A 22,279-nucleotide genomic window follows, 5' to 3' on the forward strand; every position below is an offset into this window, starting at 1 on the left:
TAGCTGTGCTGAAGAAAACTAAAAGTATGCGCACCTAAAACACAATCCAATGAACATAACGGGGCACGGTCCATGTGTAAAGGTAGGGTCATCTCATTACTGATACATCAGAGAGAATCACGTGTAAAACATTGATCATTCCCTTCACAGCTACACCATCATTGGTGAACCAACCAATTGGAACAACGCTTTCAGCATCAGCCATGATAATGAAAGAACCAATTATTTTTTTTAACTATTTTGGAAGGATATCAAGGGGACAGCAAGGTTTCATTTATTCTGCATTTGAAAACAAAGCTTAAGCACATTCTTTAAGATCACAGTTCTGGTTTCACTGTGAATAACAAACAGGAAAATCTCCCTTGTCTTTATGATGTTGCTGCAAATCTGCTTCACTTTTAATTCCTTTCCCCTAAGCTACTAGAATCTTACAGGCATGGTTACATTTATTTTGCCGGGAAAATCAATCATGTGGAGATCCATTAAAAATCGTATTTATCCACCGGATGAATCTGCATATTGTTGGATCCAGTTGTTTCCTGATGTGTATCTCCTTCTTGTTATTAACAAACAGATTCTTGTCTTTTTTAAAAAATGAGCAAAACATTTTTTTCTAATAATGATGCCTCATTACTTTTATGTTTAAAAAATATATTAATAGACATACATTAATTTACTCTCCTAGAACATAATATACTAACTTTTAAACTTGTCATTAATTAGTGCTAGGAAGGAGCCAATGATCAATGTTATGCCATTATATAAGTCATTAGGGACATATCAAAAATAGGACATTAGTTGTTGAAGGGGAAATGATTATGGGGGAGGGAGAGAATCCAAAATGCTCAAGGCAGATAAAAATAATTAATCATTAAAGGTTAGTAAGAAGAATTTATTTTTGTTTGTATCATTCCAGCATTGATTTGTGAAAGATTTATTATAATGTTGGCTCTGAAATCCAAACAAAGAAACAATCAGCATAGGCAACAGGTCAAAAAGCAAGTGGCTCAATGATAACAGCATCAAGTTGGCATCCTTTGAGGTCCTAATGGCGGTAATAGGATAGAAATATCCTTTGGTTGCAAGTGCTGCGTCTGTTCCACAGGCACTGGCAGCTCTTCTAGTACTGTACCTTGCCGAAATAGCCATCTTTCCTCCTTTAGCTCAGAGAACACAACACACATCAGCTGCCTCTTGTATAACAGTCATTCTGCAGCCAGGCTCAAAGCTCACCCCACCCAAGGACAGTAATCTAACTAGATGCTATTAAACAGTTACTAAATTTGACTTTTCCCTGTTTAGAGTGTTGAGGCAACTGTAGAATCTATCTGCTGCCTCAACTATGATCAGCTAACTAAAAAAACAATACAGTTCAAACTTGGGACCTGATACTTTCTTTAGTTTAAGATTACAGTGTACAGTATTGTTATACACTATTTCTTCAGGGAAGTTGGAGTGGAAACTTTAATGATAATCCCTCTGTACCACTCCTGTCAAATACACACACAACTTAAGGTTTTGCTTCAAAGGTCAGGCAGATGAGGCTTGAGGGTGGCGGCAAAATTTGACCCTGGCAGCTTGAGACCCAGTAGATTTTAAATCTGTGACTTCTTCTGCATTTTCCTGGCTGAATTTGGTCAGGGCACCTGGGACCCCCAACAACAAGCCCAAAAGCCAGGAGAAACTCAGTTTGGCTGTTTATGGATCCTTAGCTGCATTTTAGGCTCATCTGGCAACTAATGAGTTGCCGAGGGCACCTGTCCCTTTAAAGGATGAGAGACCATCTCCAATAGCTGCCAGCCAGTTGGAGAGCTAGCAGTTCTTCAGTCTCAGCAGTGCTAGCAGGTGCAGTGGCCACTGCTGACAAGTCCAGCTGAAAGGACACAGGCCCAGCCCTGGGAAGAGGTGGGGTGCTTGGTGATGCAGGGATGGTTTTGCCACAGGGGTGGCCTAGGGGGAAGCCTAAGTGGGCCGCTGTTGTAACTATGGTTTTATTTAGTGTAATGTACCTTTAAAAATAATACTTGTTAAGGAGGATCACATGATCTATGGTAACCAATAGGAGAGTAGCATGGGCTACCTCATCAGTCAGTGTAGAGATGGAGCTGGAGTTGAAAGCATACATGTAGTTGTTGCTGAGTATATTGTAAATAAACTTAATGTTTCCACCCAAGTAGTGTCTGCTCTATCACTAATAGCACAACTTGGCCCCCCTACAACAAACTGGCGGTGAGGATAAAATAGGAATGAACAAGAGAAATCAAGTTAAAAAGAAAGGAAGATATACTCACTAGGTATGCAGTTGCTTTAAGCTCAAGAAAAAACAGGCTTTGATCCAAATGGCTGAGAAATCTCCCGGAGCACTTCCGACATTAAAAAACATACCACAATTACATAACCCCTGAGTGAAAATCTGCAAGATGGGTGAGCAAAACAAAAAAAAAGAGAATTTGTATTTATATTGTGAAATGGACGGCAGGTTAGAGAAGCTGACACACAGCTTGCAAATTAAAAAAGAAAAGAAATAAAACCTGCAGAATCACCCAGAAAAGGGAGAAGAAATCGCTGCTATGTTTTTTCTGAACACGAACAAAGTTTTACAAAGTTAAAAGAGAAGGCCCACAATCACGGGGATCCTGCCAAAACTCAAAAATCGCGGGAAACACAGCACAGAAAAGCCGACAGCCGCAGAGACAGTTCAAGTAAAAAAAATGGTGATTGCTCTTAAAGCAGCAATACATTTAACAAGAAAAATGGCTATGGACAGAAAATTAGAAGAGACCCCAGAGAGAGGGCAACTCTGTCGGATGGGATAAGAGACCTCAGAGACAGGTCAACTCTGCGGAAGGCAACAAGAGACCCCAGAGAGACGACAACTCTGCTGAAGGGAATGAGAGACTCCAGAGAGAGGGCAACTCTGCCTAAGGGAACAAGGAACCCCAGAGAGTGGATAACTTCAGCAAGGGCAACAGGAGACCACAGAGGAAGGCCAACAAGAAATTAAACAGTTGAAAGGATAGTCAAGATCAAATGCAAAAGGAATGTGTCACCATTCAGCAACATGAAAAATTGAAGACTATCTTAAACAGTAGAATGGAAGCACAGCAGGAAAAATGTGAAGAGGGCTCAAGGGAAGCTCTGGTGATTGAAGAGGGCTCAGGAGAAGCCCCAGTAATTGGAGAGGGCTCAGGGAAAGCCCTGGTAAATGGAGAGGGCTCACAAGAAGCCCTGGGAGTCATATATAGCTGGATACAGCCAGGAGACAGGAGTTTAGAAAAATTCCAAGGCAGTACCAGCTCAGTGAAGTTAGCTGTCTAGCAAGGAGCTGAAGAATCAGCTATATGAAGCCAAAGAGGCTTTGGAAGCAAAAGTCACAGAATTTCCCAAGAAGCAGACAGATAATGAAATTCTGGGAGACTCAGCCACTGAGCTCAGACAAATTAGCTTACATCTGAGATAAGTCTGGCTGATAGTGAAGTCAAAAAGAAGGCCAAGATTAAAGTCTGTGCTACAAAGAAAAAGGCACATAGAAAGAAGATATGGAAATACTAATAGGGCCTCCATCTGGTTGAGGAAAAATTGAGAGCCATAAGAGAGGTACCTATGTCAAAGAATGCCTCAGAGCTCAAATTATTCCTCGGAATGATCAACTGTTATGGGCATTCTTACTCAATTTGTCTGCAGTGCTGGCCCCGCTGCATTCTCTACTCAAAAAGAACCAATGTTGGTCTTGGGAGGCGCCCCAGAAAGAAGCTTTCATAAAGGTGAAACAATTGTTACACCCATCCAATCTATTAGTGCATTATGGCCAGATGAAAGAATTGGTGCTGACATGTGACGCATTTCCCTACGGATTGGGGGCAGTGCTCTCTCATCAGATGGACGCCGTCATGGAATGGCCAGTAGGTTATGTATCAAGAATGCTCACTACAGCAAAAAAGGAATACTCACAGATAGAAAAAGGCGCAAAAGTAAAATAGGAAAGGTGGCCAAACCATGGCTTACCAGGGAAATTAGAGATAGTGTTAGATCCAAAGAAGAGGCATACAAATTGGCCAGAAAAAACAACAGACCTGAGGATTGGGGGCAGTTTAGAATTCAGCAAAGGAGGACGAAGGGATTGATTAAGAAGGGGAAAATAGAGTACGAGAGTAAGTTTGCAGGGAACATAAAAACTGAATGTAAAAGTTTCTATAGGTATGTGAAGAGAAGATGATTGGTGAAGACAAATGTAGGTGCCTTACAGTCAGAAACAAGGGAATTTATAATGGGGAACAAAGAAATGGCTGACCAACTAAATACATACTTTGGTTCTGTCTTCACAAAGGAGGACACAAATAACATACCAGAAATGTTGCGGAACACAGGGTTTAGTGAGATGGAGGAACTGAAAGAAATCAGTATCAGTAGGGGAATGGTGTTGGGGAAATTGATGGGACTGAAGGCCGGTAAATCCCTTAAGGAAGTGGCCCTAGAAATAATGGATGCATTGGTGGTTACCTTCTGAGATTCTATAGACTCTGGAACTGTTCCTACGGATTGGACGGTAGCTAATGTAACCCCATTATTTAAAAAGGGAGGTAGAGAGAAAACAGGGATTTATAGACCAGTCAGCCTGACATTGGTAGTGGGGAAAATTCTAGAGTCCATCATAAAAGATTTAATAGCTGAGCACTTGGAAAACAGTGGCAGAATCGGACAGAGTCAGCATGGATTTATGAAAGGGAAATCATGCTTGACAAATCTACTGGAATTTTTCAAGGATATAACTCATAAAGTTAATGAGAGTTAACCAGTGGATGTGGTTTATTTGGACTTTCAGAAGGCTTTCGACAAAGTCCCACATAAGAGTTTAGCGTGTAAAATTAAAGTGCATGGGATTGGGGGTAGTGTATTGAGATGGATAGAAAACTAGTTGGCAAACAGGAAACAAAGAGTAGGAATAAATGGGTCTGTTTCTGAATGGCAGGCAGTGACTAGCAGGGTACCGCAGGGATCAGTGCTGGGACCCCAGCTATTCACAATATATATTAACGATTTAGATGAGGGAACTAAATGTAATATCTCCAAATTTGCAGATGACACAAAGCTGGGTGGGAGGGTGAGCTGTGAGGAGGATGCAGAGATGCTTCAATGTGATTTGGACAAGCTGAGTGGGTGGGCAAATGCATGGCAGATGCAGTATAATGTGGGTAAATGTGAGGTTATCCACTTTGGTAGCAAAAACAGGAAGGCAGATTATTCTCTGAATGGCTATAAATTGAGAGAGGGGAATATGCAATGAGACCTGGGTGTCCTCATACACCAGTCGCTGAAGGTAAGCATGTAGTTGCAGCAGGTGGTAAAGAAGGCAAAAAGAATGTTGGCCTTCATAGCGAGAGGATTCAAGTACAGGAGCAGGGATGTCTTGCTTCAATTATACAGGGCCTTGGTGAGACCACACCTGGAATATTGAGTGCTGTTTTGGTCTCCTTATCTGAGGAAGGTTGTTCTTGCTGTAGAGGGCATGCAGCAAAGGTTTACCAGACTGATTCCTGGGATGGCGGGACTGACATAGGAGGAGAGTTTGAGTCGGTTAGGATTATATTCTCTGGAGTTCAGAAGAAGGAGGGTGGATCTCATAGAAATCTATAAAATTCTAACAGGACTAGATGCAGGAAGGATGTTCCCGATGGTGGGGGAGTCCAGAACCAGGTGTCACAGTCTGAGGAAACGGGGTAGACTATTTAGGACTGAAATGAGGAGAAATTTCTTCACCCAGAGAGTGGTGAGCCTGTGGAATTTGCTGCCACAGGAAGCAGTGGAGGCCAAAGCATTGCATATTTTCAAGAAGGCGTTAGATATAGCTCTTCGGGAGAAAGGGATCAAAGAATATGGGGAGAAAGCGGGAATAGGCTATTGAGTTGGATGATCAGCCATGATCATAATGAATGGCGAAGCAGGCTCGAAGGGCTGAATGGCCACCCCTGCTCCTATTTTCTATGAATCTATAAGGCCTGAAATCATCTTAGATGTTGAGAAATTTCACCAGTATGTACATGGCTGTCATTTTACACTCGTTTCAGACCACAAACCATTGCTGGGGTTGTTTAGTGAGCATATGGCTATACCACCCATAACCTCAACAAGAATACAAAGATGGGCTTTAATTCTGGCCACATACACTTTCATTCTTTGACCTGGCAATTAAATCGCAAATGCCGATGCCCTAAGTCATTTGCCTTTACAAGAAAATGATGAGCACGTCCCAGTTCCACAGGAACTTATTTTACTGTTAAATTTCTTAGCTTCCTCACCGGTATGTACTTGACAGATCAGAGACTGGACAATTCAGGACCCAGTCCCATCTCAGGTATGGGAACAAGTGCCACATGATTGGTCACTGGAGCCGGTATCTGATGAAATGAAACCATACTTCAACAGAAGACTTGAAATAATTAGCCAGATGGCATCTTATTGTGAGATGCATGAATGACAGTTCCTCCAAAGGGAAGGAAACCACTTTTAATTGAACCACAGAGTGCCCATCCAGGAAATTCCTGAATGAAGACCATTGCATGCTATATATGGTGGCTTGGGATGGTTGGCGAAGTAGAGAGTTTAGTAAAACACTGTGTGCAATGCCAGCAACTGCAAAAGTAGCCAGTGATAGCTCTGTTACAACCATGGGAGTGGCCAGGTAGACCCTGGGTGTGGTTACACAGTGACTATGTTGGACCTTTCCTGGGAACAAGGTTTCTGCTCATTGTCAATGCCCATTCAAAATGGTTGAACATATATCAGGTGAAGTCATCAACATGGGCTGCGACAATTGAGAAACAATGTCAGAGTTTTGCCACTCAGACTACCAGAAGTAGTAGTTTCCGATAACAACACGGCATTTATGAGTGCTGAGTTTCAACGGTTTCAGCCTCAACGGTATCACTCATGTGAAAACTGCACCATACCACCCTTCCTCAAACAGACTGGCAGAACTGGCGATTCCTTGCATGTGAAAGGGCATAGAAATCTCCCCGAGGCACAGAGCTGGCTCAGGGAGATTAGTTTACATTCCAAAAGTTTTAATAAAGAAAAAAAAAATTCAGACATGTCCCCTCATGTAACAGTGTCACATGAGCTGGGACATGTCAATGAAATTTAATGAAAAAATTTATTTAATTTATAAACCCTTCATGAAACCTCTTCCTGCCTATGGATGAGGTGCTATATAAAATGTGAAGGCCGCCTGGGCTCTTCGCCTGCCCGCCAACCTTAAGGTTGGACGTGCAGCTTTCTCAATAGGCTTAATTAGTTCATTAATGGCCTTAACAGGCCTCTAATAGTTCGGTGCGCGCGCAGCCAACTCAACTGCGCGCCCGCCAAACTGAAAATCGAAATGATGGGCAGTGATCTTTGGACGCACATCCGACATCACCCCATGTCATTTTACGCCTCGGCGAGTGGGCTATGCACCCAGTCACTGAGCCGAAGATTCAGCCCCAAGATTTAGTTCCACCAGTGATCATTACTGGGTCAGTGTTTCCTGTTGAGGATACTCAACCCAGGGATGACGTGTCAGGTATTCCTGTCAGAGTTGAGGATACAGAACTGCAAGTGCCTGCTGAAGCACCTAATGTTCAGGCACCTCTGGAAAAGGAGGTTTCTGACAAAGAATCTGAAGTTATGGAGCTACAATGTTCCACCCGTACCAGGAAACCACCTGAAAGACTGAACTTGTAATTTCCTTACCCAGTGTAAATATTATGTTGCCTTAAAAAATAAGTACTTGTAAATGTAATATGTATAGCCAAGTTAAAGGGGAAAGAATGTAGTAATTATGGTTTTATATAGTGTGTAATGCACCTTTAAGAATAATACTTGTTAAGGAAGATCACATGATCTATAGCAACCAATAGGAGAGTTGCGTGGACAAGTGTCTGCAGATCACCTCTATCACTGACAGCACAACTTAGCCACTGTACAACAGTGCCCAATTAGGAGGGCCCTACTGAGCCTTCAGGGAAGTGACCAGGGTTCACCTGACAGTCTGACCACATGGTGGAGGCCCCTCCCCAACCCTCCCCGTGTCTGGTAAAATGCCCTGGTGGCAGGAAGGTAACAGGCGTTTCACCCCCGGTCTTCCCTCACCACTTCAGGGCACACCCCTCCAGCAACCCACAACTTACCCCCCCAACCCACTGCTTCCTAGCTAGTCCTAGAAGGCTGGTAAAATCCAGTCCTCCAACACTGTTGCCTGCCCAAAATCAATAGGGCAGTGGTAGTAGCAACTGACTGGCAGGTAGTAATGCAGGGATCATTTGCCAGCAGTCAGCAGTTTCTGGAGGACCTTGCAATCGGAGTCCTTCTGGACTCTCAAAAGTTTAAAAAAAAGCATCTTGCATTCGGGCCGTGATTCTGATTCTTGCTAGGCTGTTCCAGTGCGAAAACATAACAGCTTCCCTGCCCAGTTAAATTGGCAGCCAACCTCTGATCAGATCTCTGCACCTTTAAAGGATGAGCTGTTGGTTGCCTGTGGTTGCCCCTCTCAACTTCTTCGGGGTTAAAATGGTAGTTTGTGGACTAGTGCAGGATGTTGATGGCTTAGGGCTAATGGTGGTTTCTGCTAGTCTGCCAGGGTTCAAATCACTCTTTCTATACTGAAGTCCCCTCCTCCTTCCTCGGGTAATGCTGCCCCTTAGAATTTGGTCACAAGGCCTTTTTCCACTGGAGGATGTTTGCATTTAAGGATCTGATTTCCTGGCTCTATGTTTTCTTTCACCATATGCACAATTACTTTACAATTATGTCCTCAGTATTAGTTATGATTTCTATAACTATAACATAATGTGGTTAACTCTTAAAATGCCCTCTGAACAAGGACAATTAGGGATGGGCAATAAATGCTGGCCATGCCAGCGACACCCACATCCCATGAACAAATATTAAAAAAACAACCATTTCAGGTGTGGAGAAAAAAACAGAAATAGTTTGTCCAGCTGTGACAAGCTTGGTGCATATTGATGGCTTCCCAAACCTGCCAAATTCCTGTATTTGTTTTTACTCTTCCCCTCATCCTCCACACAGACAGCTGCACACACACACTGGGTGCAAATGAATTCTGACAGATGATTTTGCTTCTCGGATAGAATCCTTACAGCTTCTGGCTGTACATTCCTGCTTAAACTGCCACTTGTTCAGTCAGCCTGATTACTTTTGCAAAACTGCTGAAAAGAATGATTAGCTCCTTCGGCTGCATGCAAATTGCTACATACCAAAATCCACAAGTTTGATGCCTCCCTCTGTTGTTAATAGGATGTTATTGCCCTTGATGTCACGATGAATCGTCTTGTTGCTGTGTAAATGTTTCAGACCCTAAGAAAATCAACGGTGACAGTTATATTATTCTTGAAGCAAGTAAAACCTAGATGCCTAATAAACATAATGAAGTGAGCCGTTTTTAACACTTGTGGGCCACCTGCACAGCATTCACTGCAGCTGGGGCTGAATATCTGTGTAATGCTTCATGTTGAACTGAAGGATTCTAAATGCTAAGGATGAACTCGTCCCAGATTTAGACTAAGTGCGATAGTGGGCAGGTAAAAACAATGTTTTACCCACCGGCCACAATGGTGGCTTTTCCTGCTGTATCGTCCCAAACCTGCCGCATTAATTATGCATTCCTGGGAAACACGCCATTTCCATGGCAGACGGGCTCTCATTCACCCACCACGGCATCATCTTGCTGCTTCACCATGCTGGGCACCATATTTAAATTGCAGCCACGTGCTCACCTCTCAGTGCTTCCAGCCCACGACTGCTGCAAAGAAGACATGGTCCCGAAAGGCAAAAAGACTGCAGCCCCCAGGTTCAATGACACATCCCTTGACCACCTTTTGGAGCAGCGGAGGCTTGCTTTGATGTCCTCTACCCCCCACTCTGTCTGCAGGATGGGCAGCAATATCACCAATCCGGCTTGGGAATACAGTGGTAGTGGTGGTCAGCTCCAATGCCTGCAAAAGAAGACAGCCACACAGTGTTGCAAGAGGATGAATGATCTCCTCCATTCTGCCAGGGTAAGTCACTCTTCCCATCGTTCCCAACTCACACACTCGTAAACCCATCACACATCCCCAGGGCCATCACTCACTGCCAGTTCAAGGGACATCACCATTCACTCTCTCACACACACCTTCGTTGTCCTCACCCCATCCATGGAACCAATTACCACCCACATATGCCAGGCATACTTATTATCCAGCTTGGCAAGCATTCTGCTTACACTCTCTCCATTTCTATTCATGCAGGACAAGCTGGCACACAAGAGGGAGAGGTCGCAGACTGGTGGAGGAATGTCTGGAATCAAGGTCCTCACAGACTTTGAAAAAAACAGCCATCCAGCTGGCTGGCCAGAATCTGGATCATTCATGTGCTGACGGTGAGATCGGTGGTGCTCTACCAAGTGAGATTCTAGCAGTGCACCATCCATCAGACCACCATGCTGTGAGTGATGTGTCCTGTTTCACAGGCCACTGCCATGCACTAATTATTTCTCCTTGCTTTCGCAGGCACATCTGCCAATCAGCCAACAGAGTCCATGACCCAGGGCCTCCAACCAAGCTCTGAATCAACCTCTGCAGATGAGTCTGAAGGCACCCTCCTTGGAGTCCCGTCACAGCAATCACCCACGTCCTCCACCAGCACAAGAGATACACACACTGGTGAGACCTAGCTTTAAAGTAGCGTTAGGATCACAATCTGATGAGCACATCGCACTTTCTGAACCACAGCAGGCAGTGGTAGGGTTTTCCCTGGTGTCTGGCACTCGGAGGCCAGAAATTTGCTGAATCCGAGTTCGATGACAAGCCTCTGGACTCGGTCATGTCACAGTTGCTGGAGCTGCAAAGGCAAGCTCGGCAACTTCAGGAAGGGATGTCCGCTGCACTCCTCAGATGGCAAGGCACAATGGAGGAGTCCGTTTGCCTTCAGGCTGAGGTGATAATGCTGGGATGCCAATGCACCGAGGTCAACATTGGTAGGATGGTGGCCACCATGGAGACCTTGGTCCAGGATGTCGTTGCTGTGCTGCTGCATGGGCTGAACTTTATCACTGACACCAAAGCTGGCCTCCAACAATGGGTACATGAGAGGGGTGCAGGGCAGCCCGATCTCACTGCAGCTACCCCTTCTCCTCAAGAAGTCAGTCTGGGGACCTTGGTCACTCCTAGGGAGGAGCATTAGCAGGTGTACCCCAAGTGCCATCTCCCAAGGTGAGTCTGGGAGTATCTGGCTCATCCAAAACCCATCTTCCTGTGACCTCATTAGCTCCAGCTCCACAGGCCGAGGAGGGTGCCACTGCCACACAGTAGGCTGGGGCCCTCCAGGTCTCAGCCCTCCAGAGGGCGCCTGCCAAGGTCATCACAAACAGGGCATAATAGTCACCAAGCTGCCTCCACTTCCACTGTGGATGTCCAGGGAGCACCAAGATGTAGCGACAGTGTTAGGAAAGTTAAGGAGAATTGGTTGCACAGCCTGGGCATGGTTGTTAATCACTTGTACGTAATGTTCCCTATCGTCAATAAACTTCCAAAAATGTCTCCCTGCCTATGGCTCTTTGTTCTGATGAGCAGGATTCACGTCACTCAGATGTGAAACCTTACTGCACAAGATAAAGGCAGGTGTCTCAGTCCAGGATAAAGGCAAAATAATGCGGATGCTGGAAATCTGAAACAAAAATAAAAAATGCTGGAAAAACTCAGCAGGTCTGACAGCATCTGTGGAGAGAAAGACAGAGTAAATGTTTTGAGTCCTTATGACTCTTCTTCAGAGCTAAAGGGAAGTGGAAATGTGAAATATATACTGTTTAAGGGGGGGTGGAATAGGTGAAGCTAGATAGAAGGTCAGCAATAGGTGGAGGCAAAGGAGAGATTGCGAAAGTCATAAACAAAAGGTCATAGGGTTGTTAATAGTAGTGGTACCAGCTAAAGGAGGTGCTAATGGTGACATTGGGCTTGGAAAACAAAATGTGATAATGGCAGAACCAGGGCAAGCACTCTGGAAAGTGACAGACGGCCCTAGTGGGGGCGGGGTGGGGGGAGGGGACAGTGGTAGGAAAAAAGATCAAAAAGGCTAAAAGCTGGGGTAAAACAATGAATAAAAATGGAAATAAATTTAAAAAATAATAATAACGAAAGTAAGTGGGAAAAATAAATAAATAAATGAAAATTAAAAAATAAAAATGAATATAAAAAGGGGATCAAAAAGGGGTGAGGATGGAGGAGAGAATTCATGGTCTGAAGTTATTGAATTCAATGTTAAGTCCAGAAGGCTGTAAAGTGCCTAATCGGAAGATGAGGTGCTGTTCCTCCAGTTTGCGTTGAGCTTCATTGGAACATTGCAGCAGGCCAAGGACAGACATGTGGGCATGAGAGCAGGATGGTGTGTTGAAATGGCAAGTGCCAGGAAGATCAGGTTCATGCTTGCGGACAGACCGGAGGTGTTCTGCAAAGTGGTCGTCCAGTCTGCGTTTGGTCTCTCCAATGTAGAGGAGACCACATTGGGAGCAGAGAATGCAGTAGACTAAAATGAGGAAAGTACATTCACTTGAAAAGAATTTTTGGGCCCTTGGATGGTGAGGAGGGGGGAAGTAAAGGGGCAGGTGTTGCACCTTCTGCGATTGCATCGGAAGGTGCCGTGGGAGGGGGTTGAGGTGTTGGGGGTAATGGTGGAGTGGATCAGGGTGCTGAAGTTGGCCGAAATGGCAGAGGATGATCCTTTGAATGCGGAGGCTGGTGGGGTGAAAAGTGAGGGCAAGGTGGACCCTATTATGGCTTTAGGAGGGAGAGGAAGGTATGAGGGCAGAGGTTCAGGAGATAGGTCGGACAAGATTGAGGGCCCTGTCAACCACTGTGGGTGGAAAACCTCGGTTAAGGAAGAAGGAAGACATGTCAGAAGCATTGTTTTGGAAAGTGGCATCATCAGAACAGATGCAACCGAGGCAAAGGAACTGAGAGAATGAGTTGGAGTCATTACAGGAAGCACGGTGTGAGGAGCCATAATTGAGGTAGCTGTGGAAGTCGGTGGGCTTGTATTACATATTGGTGGACAGTCAATCACCAGAAATTGAGACAGTGAGGTCAACGAAGGGAAAGGAAGTGTTGGACATGGACCACGTGAAAGTGATGGAAGGATGGAAATTGGAAGCAACATTGATACATTTTCCCAGGTCCAGACGAGAGCATGAAGCGGCACTGAAACAGTCATTTTTGTACCGAGAAAAGAGTTGTGGGAGGGAGCCTGAGTAGGATTGGAACAAGGAATGTTCTATACACCCCATAAAGAGACAGGCATAACTGGGGGCCATGTGGATCCCCATAGCCACACCTTTTATTTGGAGGAAGTGAACCAAGTTTAAGGAGAAATTGTTCATTGAGAGAACAAGTTCAGTCAGATGGAGGAGAATGGAGGTGGATGCGAATTGTTTGGGCCTCTGTTCAAGGAAGAAGCAGAGAACTCTCAGACCATCCTGGTGGGGGATGGAGGTGTAGAAGGATTGGACGTCCATGGTGAAGAGGAAGTGGTTGGGACCAGGGAACTGGAAATTGTTGATATGATGTAGGGCATCAGAGGAATCATGAATGTAGGTGGGAAGAGACTGGACAAGGGGAGAGGGAAGAGGTAGGAAGAAATTAGTTCCCTGGGGCAGGAACTGGCTGATACGATCAGCCTATCGGGCTTGTGGATTTTGGGGAGGAGGTAGAAATGGGCTATCCGAGGTTGGGAGACTATGAGGTTGGAAGCTGAGGAGGGAAGATCTTCAGAGGAGATGAGGTCAGTGACAGTCCTGGAAACAATGGCTTGATGTTCAGTGGTGGGGTCATGGTCCAGGCGGAGGTAGAAGGAAGTGTCTGAGAGTTGGTGCTTAGACTCTGCCATGTAGAGGTCAGTATGCCACACAACAACAGCATCACCCTTGTCGGCAGGTTTGATAACAAAGTCAGAGTTGGATCTGAGAGGATGGAGTACAGCAAGTTCAGAAGGAGACAGGTTAGAGTGGGTGACAGGAGCAGAGAAATTGAGACGGGCGATGTCACACTGACAGTTCTCAATGAAAAGATCAAGGGCAGGTAAGAGGCCAGAGGAAGGGGCCAGTTGAAGGGAGAATACTGGAGGCGGGTAAAAGGATCCATTGAACTGGGGGAGGACTCCTGCCCAAAGAAGTGAGCACAGAGACAAAGGTGGCGGAAGAAGAGTTCAGCATGGTTCAGTCCACAGCCTCTTCCCTGTGCTTCGTGCAGCCTTCAAGCCAAAATGATGGTCCAGCTTCACACTCACTGGACACATTAGTGATGCCTGCACCTTGATGATGCTTGTCATTGCTACCAAAATGTCGTGGGCAGACGTCACAGAGTTCCATCATTCTCTCTGTGTGCTCTCAGCACCTTTGAGATGGGGCTGGCCCCCATCTCTTCAGTATCTATGACCAGTGATGCTGTGCTCCTGAAGGGGTTCGGTGCTGAAGGCAGTCAAAGGATCAGATCCTTTTAAAGTTTCACGGTTGCGTCTCTATTATACGAACCTGATCACAGAGCGCAAGCGAGGTGCCATTGGCCAGACAAGAGTCAGGCATTTGCGGAGTCTATGTGAAGGTCTATGGAGTGTCCTCACTGCATGCCATCATCATCTTCCTGCAATGGAGTGACTATTAGGCTTCTGCTGTGTCTCTAGGACAGTAGCATTATCACAGAGGGTATGTGCACTGCCATAAACCAGACTGGAGTTAAATGTTCATAGGTGCAATGTGAGGACCTTATGTCTCCTCACTGCATGTTGTCATCATCCTTCATAAATCTAGCAGCTATGAGGGCCTCCCGAGTGCACCTGCCTTGTCTGGCCAGTGTGAGAGCCTTATCGTCATCATCGTCGCCTTTGAGAACCTCCTCACCTTCATCACCGTCAATGTCCTCCTCATCAGAGGAGACCTCCAGCTCTGTCATCTCCTCCTCAGCCACTCCTCTCCTGTTTGCAGTGCCAGGTTGTAAAGGACGCAGCAGGCGATGACGATACATGACAGCCTCTGTGAACTGTATTGCAGGGCTCCACCAGATTGGTCCAGGCATCGGAACCTCATTACCAGCATCCCAATGGTTTGCTCCACCAAGCTGCGAATTGCAGCATGTGGCTCGTTACACCTTCACTCTGCTGCCATCTGAAGCCACCGCACGGATATCATCAGCTACAGCCTCTGCAGGTAGCCCTTGTCCTCGAGGAGCCGTCCCTGCATCTTCTGTGGACCCTGGAAGACATCAAGGATCTGTGACCGACTGAGAATGTAGGAGTCGTGCACATTCCCTGGAAACTGCAGGATGAGTTTGTGGTGGTCGCACACCTGCTGCACATTCAATGAATGGACTCCCTTGTGGTTGACATAGTTGACCACGTGTTGCAATGGAGATCTGCACACCACATGATCCCAGTCAATGGCTCCCTGCACCCGTGGGAAACCCAAGAACTGGGCAAATCCAATCGCTCATGCACACTGGCTTCTTCTGGTCTCGGGCGAAATACACAAATTTGTGTGTCCTCAAACAAATGGCATCTGTGACTTCATGGATGCATCTGTGGGTGGAGACTTGTGATATCCCACAGAGGTCACCTGTGGAGCCCTGAAAGTAGCCGTTGGCATAGAAACTGGCCACCGCAGTCACTTTCATGGCCACTGGCAGTGGATGCCCTCTATAACCACGTGGCATCAAATCCTGAAGCAGGTGGCAGATGTGATCAACCAGTTCCCTAGACATGCGCAGGCTTTGGTGACATTGGTTCTTGGTCATCTGCAGGAATGAAAGGCAGCATATAGACCTTGGGTACAGCTAGGCACCGACTAGTGATGGCTCGCTGTGGCTTTTAGGTGGTGAGTGCGGGAGCCCCAGCCGCCCAGAGGGTGTTGCTTCTCCCTCTGCGCAGCCAGGTGCCTCAGTCACTCTCTTCTCCGTCATCTTCATTCTCTGTACCCTACGAGGCAAACAGCTAGTTCATCAGCCTCCATGATACTGATGTACTCCTTCCACAGGATGAAAGAGAGAGACGAGTGGGTTAGTATGGGTGTACTAAGAACCTCTCTCTGTTAAGTCTGAAGGCTTAACACATCCCAGAGAGTGCTGGCCACCACTTGGATGGCCAAGGATTAGTGCGTTGCATGGCTGCCCGAAACCCCACCGACCTCCGCCCCGCTCCACCTGGCCAATTGGTGGCATCTTTGCCTATTGGATTGCTCTCAGCTCAGGCGCAGGCATTCTCCTAACCTGCGCTGCATGGCTGCACTGTTAGCTTGAACCGTGGGGGAGACTGGTCCAAATTGGGATGATGACATTGCAATGGGCTGTGAGCACCTCCACCAGTGACTGCTCCATGGCCAGCTTTAGCAAAGAGATCGTACAATGTGCCCTGTCATTCAACTGTTCTGCAGTCCACTAAAACGTTCATTAGTTTGCAGTCTGTGCCGGAGGGATGAAAAGCTCTGGAGCACATGGTGGCACTTTGATTCCTCTGCACTGCTTGATTGGGCAGATAAGCCAGAGGCCCGACTCCAATCATAACTGTCTCAACTACAGAGGAATAGTCACTTTATACAAGGTGTCCCTGATGCGTGGCCGCTTCCCTTGCCCACCACACCCCCCCCACCCCGTACGTGCTTGTGTGCTATCTTCAACCACAGGGCAGCCTTTGCCGCCCCCACCCCGCAATGTTGCCTCAACTGCAGGGCAGCTTTGCGCCCCCCCCCCCACCAAAGTCGCCAGATCCTCAGGGCAGCCTTTAATCCTCGCCCACATCGCACCTCAACCTTGAAGTCCAACAGGTGTCCCTCACGAATGCTCCACAACGTTACTGTGCACTCACCTCCATGTTCCCCTCAAAGTGCAGCCCGCCAGGTGCACAGCTTTTATATGCTGTTGTGAAACAAATTGACATGCAATCACGTCAACATGTGCAGATGATCCACCTGGGTGGGATGAGTCTGACGGGCTGGCCTGATAATGAAATGCTTTACAATGAGGTTCCCGACGTCCGATGGCATCCAATGGCGGGAAACGGGCCCACCATCGACGAGCTGAGCAGACGATTGCAAACTGGATTCACAACATTGTCAACCCGATTTTGGCTTTCTCGCCATATTTTCCACTCACTCCACTGAACATGCGCAACGTCAGCGGGCACAGAAAATTCCACCATAAAGCACAAATATAAATCTTACCATGAGAGCTTCATGTAGGATATAGGCGATGACTGGTTCGCTCATCCTCTCACCTCTTTTTAGTAGTCCTTTGGCAAGATCGGTCACAGAACCTCCATTGCACAACTGAAAGAAAGAAAGTGATTGGTAACAACAGCATTGCCATGGACTTACATTTATATAGGCCAGAATCTTCGGGTTGGCGTGTGAGGGCGGGCCAATGCATAAAATGACGTGCGGTTACGTTGGGCGAGCATCCTGATGTCACCACGCGTCATTCCGATTTTGAGTTTGGTGGGCACGCACCAGAGTCGGCTGCACGCAGGCTGAACTGTCAAAGGCCTATTAAGGCCACTTAAATATCAATTAGAATACTTAACATAGCTGCTCGTCCAACCTTAACGTTGGCCCAGGCAGCCTTCGCATTTATAATGAAACCTCATCCACGGGCAGGATGAGATTTCATGAATGATTTATAATCCAAATAAATTTTTTCATTAAAATTCATAGACATGTCCCAGCTCATGGGACACTATCACATGAGGGGACGTCTAAAAATTTTTTTCTTTCTTTATTTAAATTTTTAAAAAGCAAACTAATCCCCCTGAGGCAGCTCTGTGCCTTAGGGAATTTTCTGCGCTCTTTCACGCACATATGGGAAAGAATGCAGGCCCCGACTCAGCCTACTCCCCCTGCTTGCACAGAGAGTGCTCAGAACTTCTGGGTATGCGTCACACTGGGCCCCCACGTAAAATGGCGGCGCACCGTCAATCACGGGCGGCAATCGGCTGCGCGCCCACCTGCACCGCTCCTGCCCAGCGCCCCCCGATGGGGAGAAAGAAAATTCTCCCCATCGTGTCTTGAATGGAGAATAACATTCCACTGTCCTTTATTGGATGCTGAACCAAAGAAGGAAATATTTGGGATGCTCATCAAATATTGGGATATTAACGACATCTTGAATTCATATCGCACTTTTAATGTAGTAAGACTCAGTAAAGTTATTGAAAGGAGTGATTATCAAACTTGATCTTCATAAGGGGATATTAGGACAGATGATTAAAAGCTTAGACAAAAGATGCAGGTTTTAAGGAACATCTTAAAAGAGGAGGTAGAGGCTAAGAGGTTGCAAGATTTTTGGAGGGAATTCCAGAACATAGAGCCAAGAAGCTGAAGGCATGACCTTCAATGGTGAACAGATGAAAATAGGAGTTGCGCAGGAGGCCAGAATTGGTGGAGGCCAGATATCTTGGAGGGCTGTTGGGTTAGAGGAGGCTACAGTGATAGGGAGGGCTGAAACCATGGGAGGATTTGAAACTCGTATGATTATTTTTTAAAAGGAAGATATAAGGACGAAGAAGGAGGCAAAGGGGTTTTGTTGGCTGAAGGCACAGTTACCAATGGTAGAGCGAGAGACTTGCATTTTAATACGGTTTTTCACAACCACCGGATGTCTCAAAGCGCTTTGCAGCCGATTAATCACTTTTGAAGTGTTGTCACTGTTTGTTATTTAGGGAATGCAGCAGCTAATTTACACACAGCAAATTTGCTTCTGTAATAGCAAAATACTGCGGATGCTGGAGATCTGAAACAATAACAGAAAGTGATGGAAAAACTCATCAGGTCTGACAGCGTCTGTGGAAAGAGAAACTGGGTTAATGTTTTCGAGTGCAACGTGACTCTTATTCAGAACTGTTGTTTTTGTGATGTTAATTGAGGAATAAATATTGCCCAGGACATAACTGCTCTGCTCTTCTGTAAAATAACGTCATGGAATCTTTTACGTCCACCTGAGAGGACAGATGGGGCCTCAGTTTAACAGTTCATTCAGAAGATGGCACCTTCAACAATGCAGCGCTCCCAGTGCAGCACTGGGGTGCCAGCCTTGATTTTAAGGGAAGGGAATGCATAGTAGTCAGAATCAGAGGAACAGAAAGTTTGGGTGGCAGAGTGGTGTTTGGGGGCGGGGGCGGTGGTGTAGGGTAGAATTGGAGGGCTGGCAGTGGTGGTGAGGATTAGGGAGCAACAAGACCATGAAGCGATTTAAAAACAGGAGAAAAATTTGAACTTTTTTACTCTGTAAGTATTCTGTTACCTACCAGATACATTTTTGTAGTTAATTCAAATAAATTTCTTTTACATGTGTAGGAAGTTAACCTCCTTTGATGCATTTAAATGGCTAAAGTGCATATAGAGATGCAAGGCAATTAAATAAACATATGTATATTTACAATAGTAATTACATATATACTGAGGAGCCATGTTAGATACGTGATAATGACATGAAGCTTTGATGAGGACCTGGAGAAAGTAGATAATAATAAAGCAAGAAATGCTAAAAATGCAAAGCTGGCTATCAGTACCTTAAAGAGAAATGCAGCTTAATGCTTAGGGTGGATCTGTCATTAGACTTGGCAGCGTCAGACTGGAGAAGTTCCTTTATGGGGTGGATTTTCTGAATGGCGAACGGGGGTGGGGCCCGCTCGCCGACACGTAAAATGATATGTGGTGATGTCAGGTGGGCATCCTGACATCACCATGCATCATTTAGATTGTCAGTTTGGCAGGCACGCAGCCACGTCAGCAGCGCGCCACCAAACTGTCAAAGGCCTATTAAGGCCATTAAGAAAGTAATTAAAGTTGTTAAGAATGCTGCCTGTCCAACCTTAATGTTGGTGGGCAGGCGAATAGCCCAGGCGGCCTTCATATTTTTCATGAAACCTCATCCACGGGTGGGATGAAGTTTCATGAAGGATTTAGTAATTGAATAAAAATTTTTGAAAAACTTAATGGACATATCCCAGCTCATGTGACAGTTTCACATGAGGGGACAAATCCTTAAATTTCTTTTCTCCTTATTAAATTTTTCAGAACTTAAACTATTCTCCCTGAGGCATGGAGATTTCTGCAGTCTTCCGTGAGCATGCGCGAAAGAGTGCAGGCCCCGACTCAGGGAATCCCCGCCCCCGCTCACACAGGGAGTGCACAGCGCTTCTGGGTATGCGTTACGCTGGGCGGGCCTTAATCAGCCCACCCACATAAAATGGTGGCACGCACCCGATCGGGGGCGCCGATCAGGTTCGCGTTCACTCTCGCCCGCCCCCAACAGGGGGAAAATTCAGCCCTTATAGGACGGACCAAAATAAAAAGGGGGAGGGGAGAGCAATAGTTAGGAGTGTTCAAAAATGCTAATTACTTTCAGCAAGAGGCAGCTAATAGGTTCAATCGTCTTTTAGCAGATCTTAAAATATTTGAAAGTGGTGCAAAATGTTGTACATTGTCCAAAGGTCGTCAAGTGAAGAGTGCCCAGAGAGCTGTGTACAACTGGTTGGCATTACAGATAGGCAGGATTGCAGTTATAACTTGATGGGTGGCAGCAGGCTGAACAGAGGGAGATGGGCTCAGCTTATATCATAGGCAGCAGGTGGCTTTCTATGCTGTTTTTTGTGGAAAGCAGTTATATTTGAGTTATCTGTCTTAAATAAAAATAACAACACTTCCAATAATTTACAAGAGGTTTAGTTATCTATTCTAGGGATATATTTTACTACTGAAGAATTGATACCTGAAATGTTTGCTTATATTTTAACTGGAAAGATACTTTCAAGGTGAGGAGCAGGAGGTTTAGGGGGATGTGAGGAAAAACTTTTTTACCCAGAGGGTGGTGACAGTTTGGAATGCACTGCCTGGGAGGGTGGTGGAGGCTGGTTGCCTCACATCCTTTGAAAAGTGCCCGAATGAGCACTTGACACATCTTAACATTCAAGGCTATGGACCAAGTGCTGGTAAATGGGGTTAGGTGGGTAGGTCAGGTGTTCTCACGTGTCGGTGCAGATTCAATGGGCTGAAGGGCCTCTTCTGCACTGTGTGATTCTGTAATTCTGTGAATCTGTGATGCAGTCCTGCCTCATTCAATTGTGAATGGTGGTGGACAAGCTAACATAAGGATGTAGCTCCAGAAAACTATCCCCATCCTCATTGAGGGGCAGCCAGTGCACATCAGTGCAAAAGTCAAGGCTAAGGCATTTGCAATCTCTTCAGCCAAAAGTGCTGAGTGGATCATCCACATTGGCCTCCACTTGAGGTCGCCACTATCGTAGATGCCAGTCTTCAGCCAATTCAATATCAACAAATGGCTGAAGGTGCACTAGATACAGAAGAAGCTATGGGTCCCGTCAAAATCCCAGTGTGGTACCGAAGATTTGTGTTCCAGAACTTGCTGCACCATTAGCCAAGCTGTTCCAGTGGAGCTACAACAGGGGCATGTGCCTGGCAATGTAGAAAATTGCCCATGTATATCCTGTCCACAAAAAGCGGGACAAATCCAATCCAGCCAAATACAGAGATAAAAACAAAAAAATAAAAACAAAAAAACTGCGGATGCTGGAAATCCAAAACAAAAACAGAATTACCTGGAAAAACTCAGCAGGTCTGGCAGCATCGGCGGAGAAGAAAAGAGTTGACGTTTCGAGTCCTCATGACCCTTCGACAGAACTTGCGTTCGAGTGAATACAGCCAAATACAGCCTCATCAATCTAATGTTAATCATGTGATGGAAGGGATCATCGACAGTGCTATCAAATGGCATTTACTCATCAATATCCTGCACGCCAATGTTCAATTTGGCTTTCATCATAGTTACTCAGCTCTTGATCTCATTACAACCTTGGGCAAACATGGACAAAACAGCTGAATTCCTGAAGAGGTGAGAGCAATTGCCCTTGGCATCAAGACAACATTTGACCAAGTATGGCATCAAGGAGCCTTTGAAAAATTGATGTCAATGTCAATCAGGGGCAAAATTCTTCACTGGTTGGAGCCACCCATCGCCCACCCGCAGATGCCAAACCTTCACCGTTCCCCCCACCACCACCCCCCCCACCACCCACCAACAATTAGCATCCATTGGATCTATTAGCAACACGAGTCGTACGCCCAGCTAACAGAATGCTGCTGTCAAGCCAAAAAGACGTTTTACCTACCACAATAATAATTAATACAGTATATGAATTTCAGTGCCAATGTGATGTTAGATATGTAGGCCATATGTCCTAATGACTGGGGGATTGT

General features: G+C 45.9%; 1 protein-coding gene across 1 annotated transcript in view; it reads right to left on the minus strand.

Annotated features, from left to right (window-relative positions):
- Nucleotides 1–22,279, minus strand: part of myo3a (myosin IIIA) — a 611,422-nt gene that overhangs the window by 417,177 nt on the left and 171,966 nt on the right. Inside the window, exons 3-4 of the mRNA XM_041183939.1 lie at nt 17,231–17,335; nt 9,252–9,351 (exon numbers count right to left, since the gene is read on the minus strand). Of these exons, the coding sequence (XP_041039873.1) occupies nt 9,252–9,351; nt 17,231–17,335 (205 nt within the window). The remainder of the gene's footprint in view (nt 1–9,251; nt 9,352–17,230; nt 17,336–22,279) is intronic.

Source organism: Carcharodon carcharias, chromosome 3 (genome assembly GCF_017639515.1).
Source record: "Carcharodon carcharias isolate sCarCar2 chromosome 3, sCarCar2.pri, whole genome shotgun sequence".
Lineage (NCBI taxonomy): Eukaryota > Metazoa > Chordata > Chondrichthyes > Lamniformes > Lamnidae > Carcharodon > Carcharodon carcharias.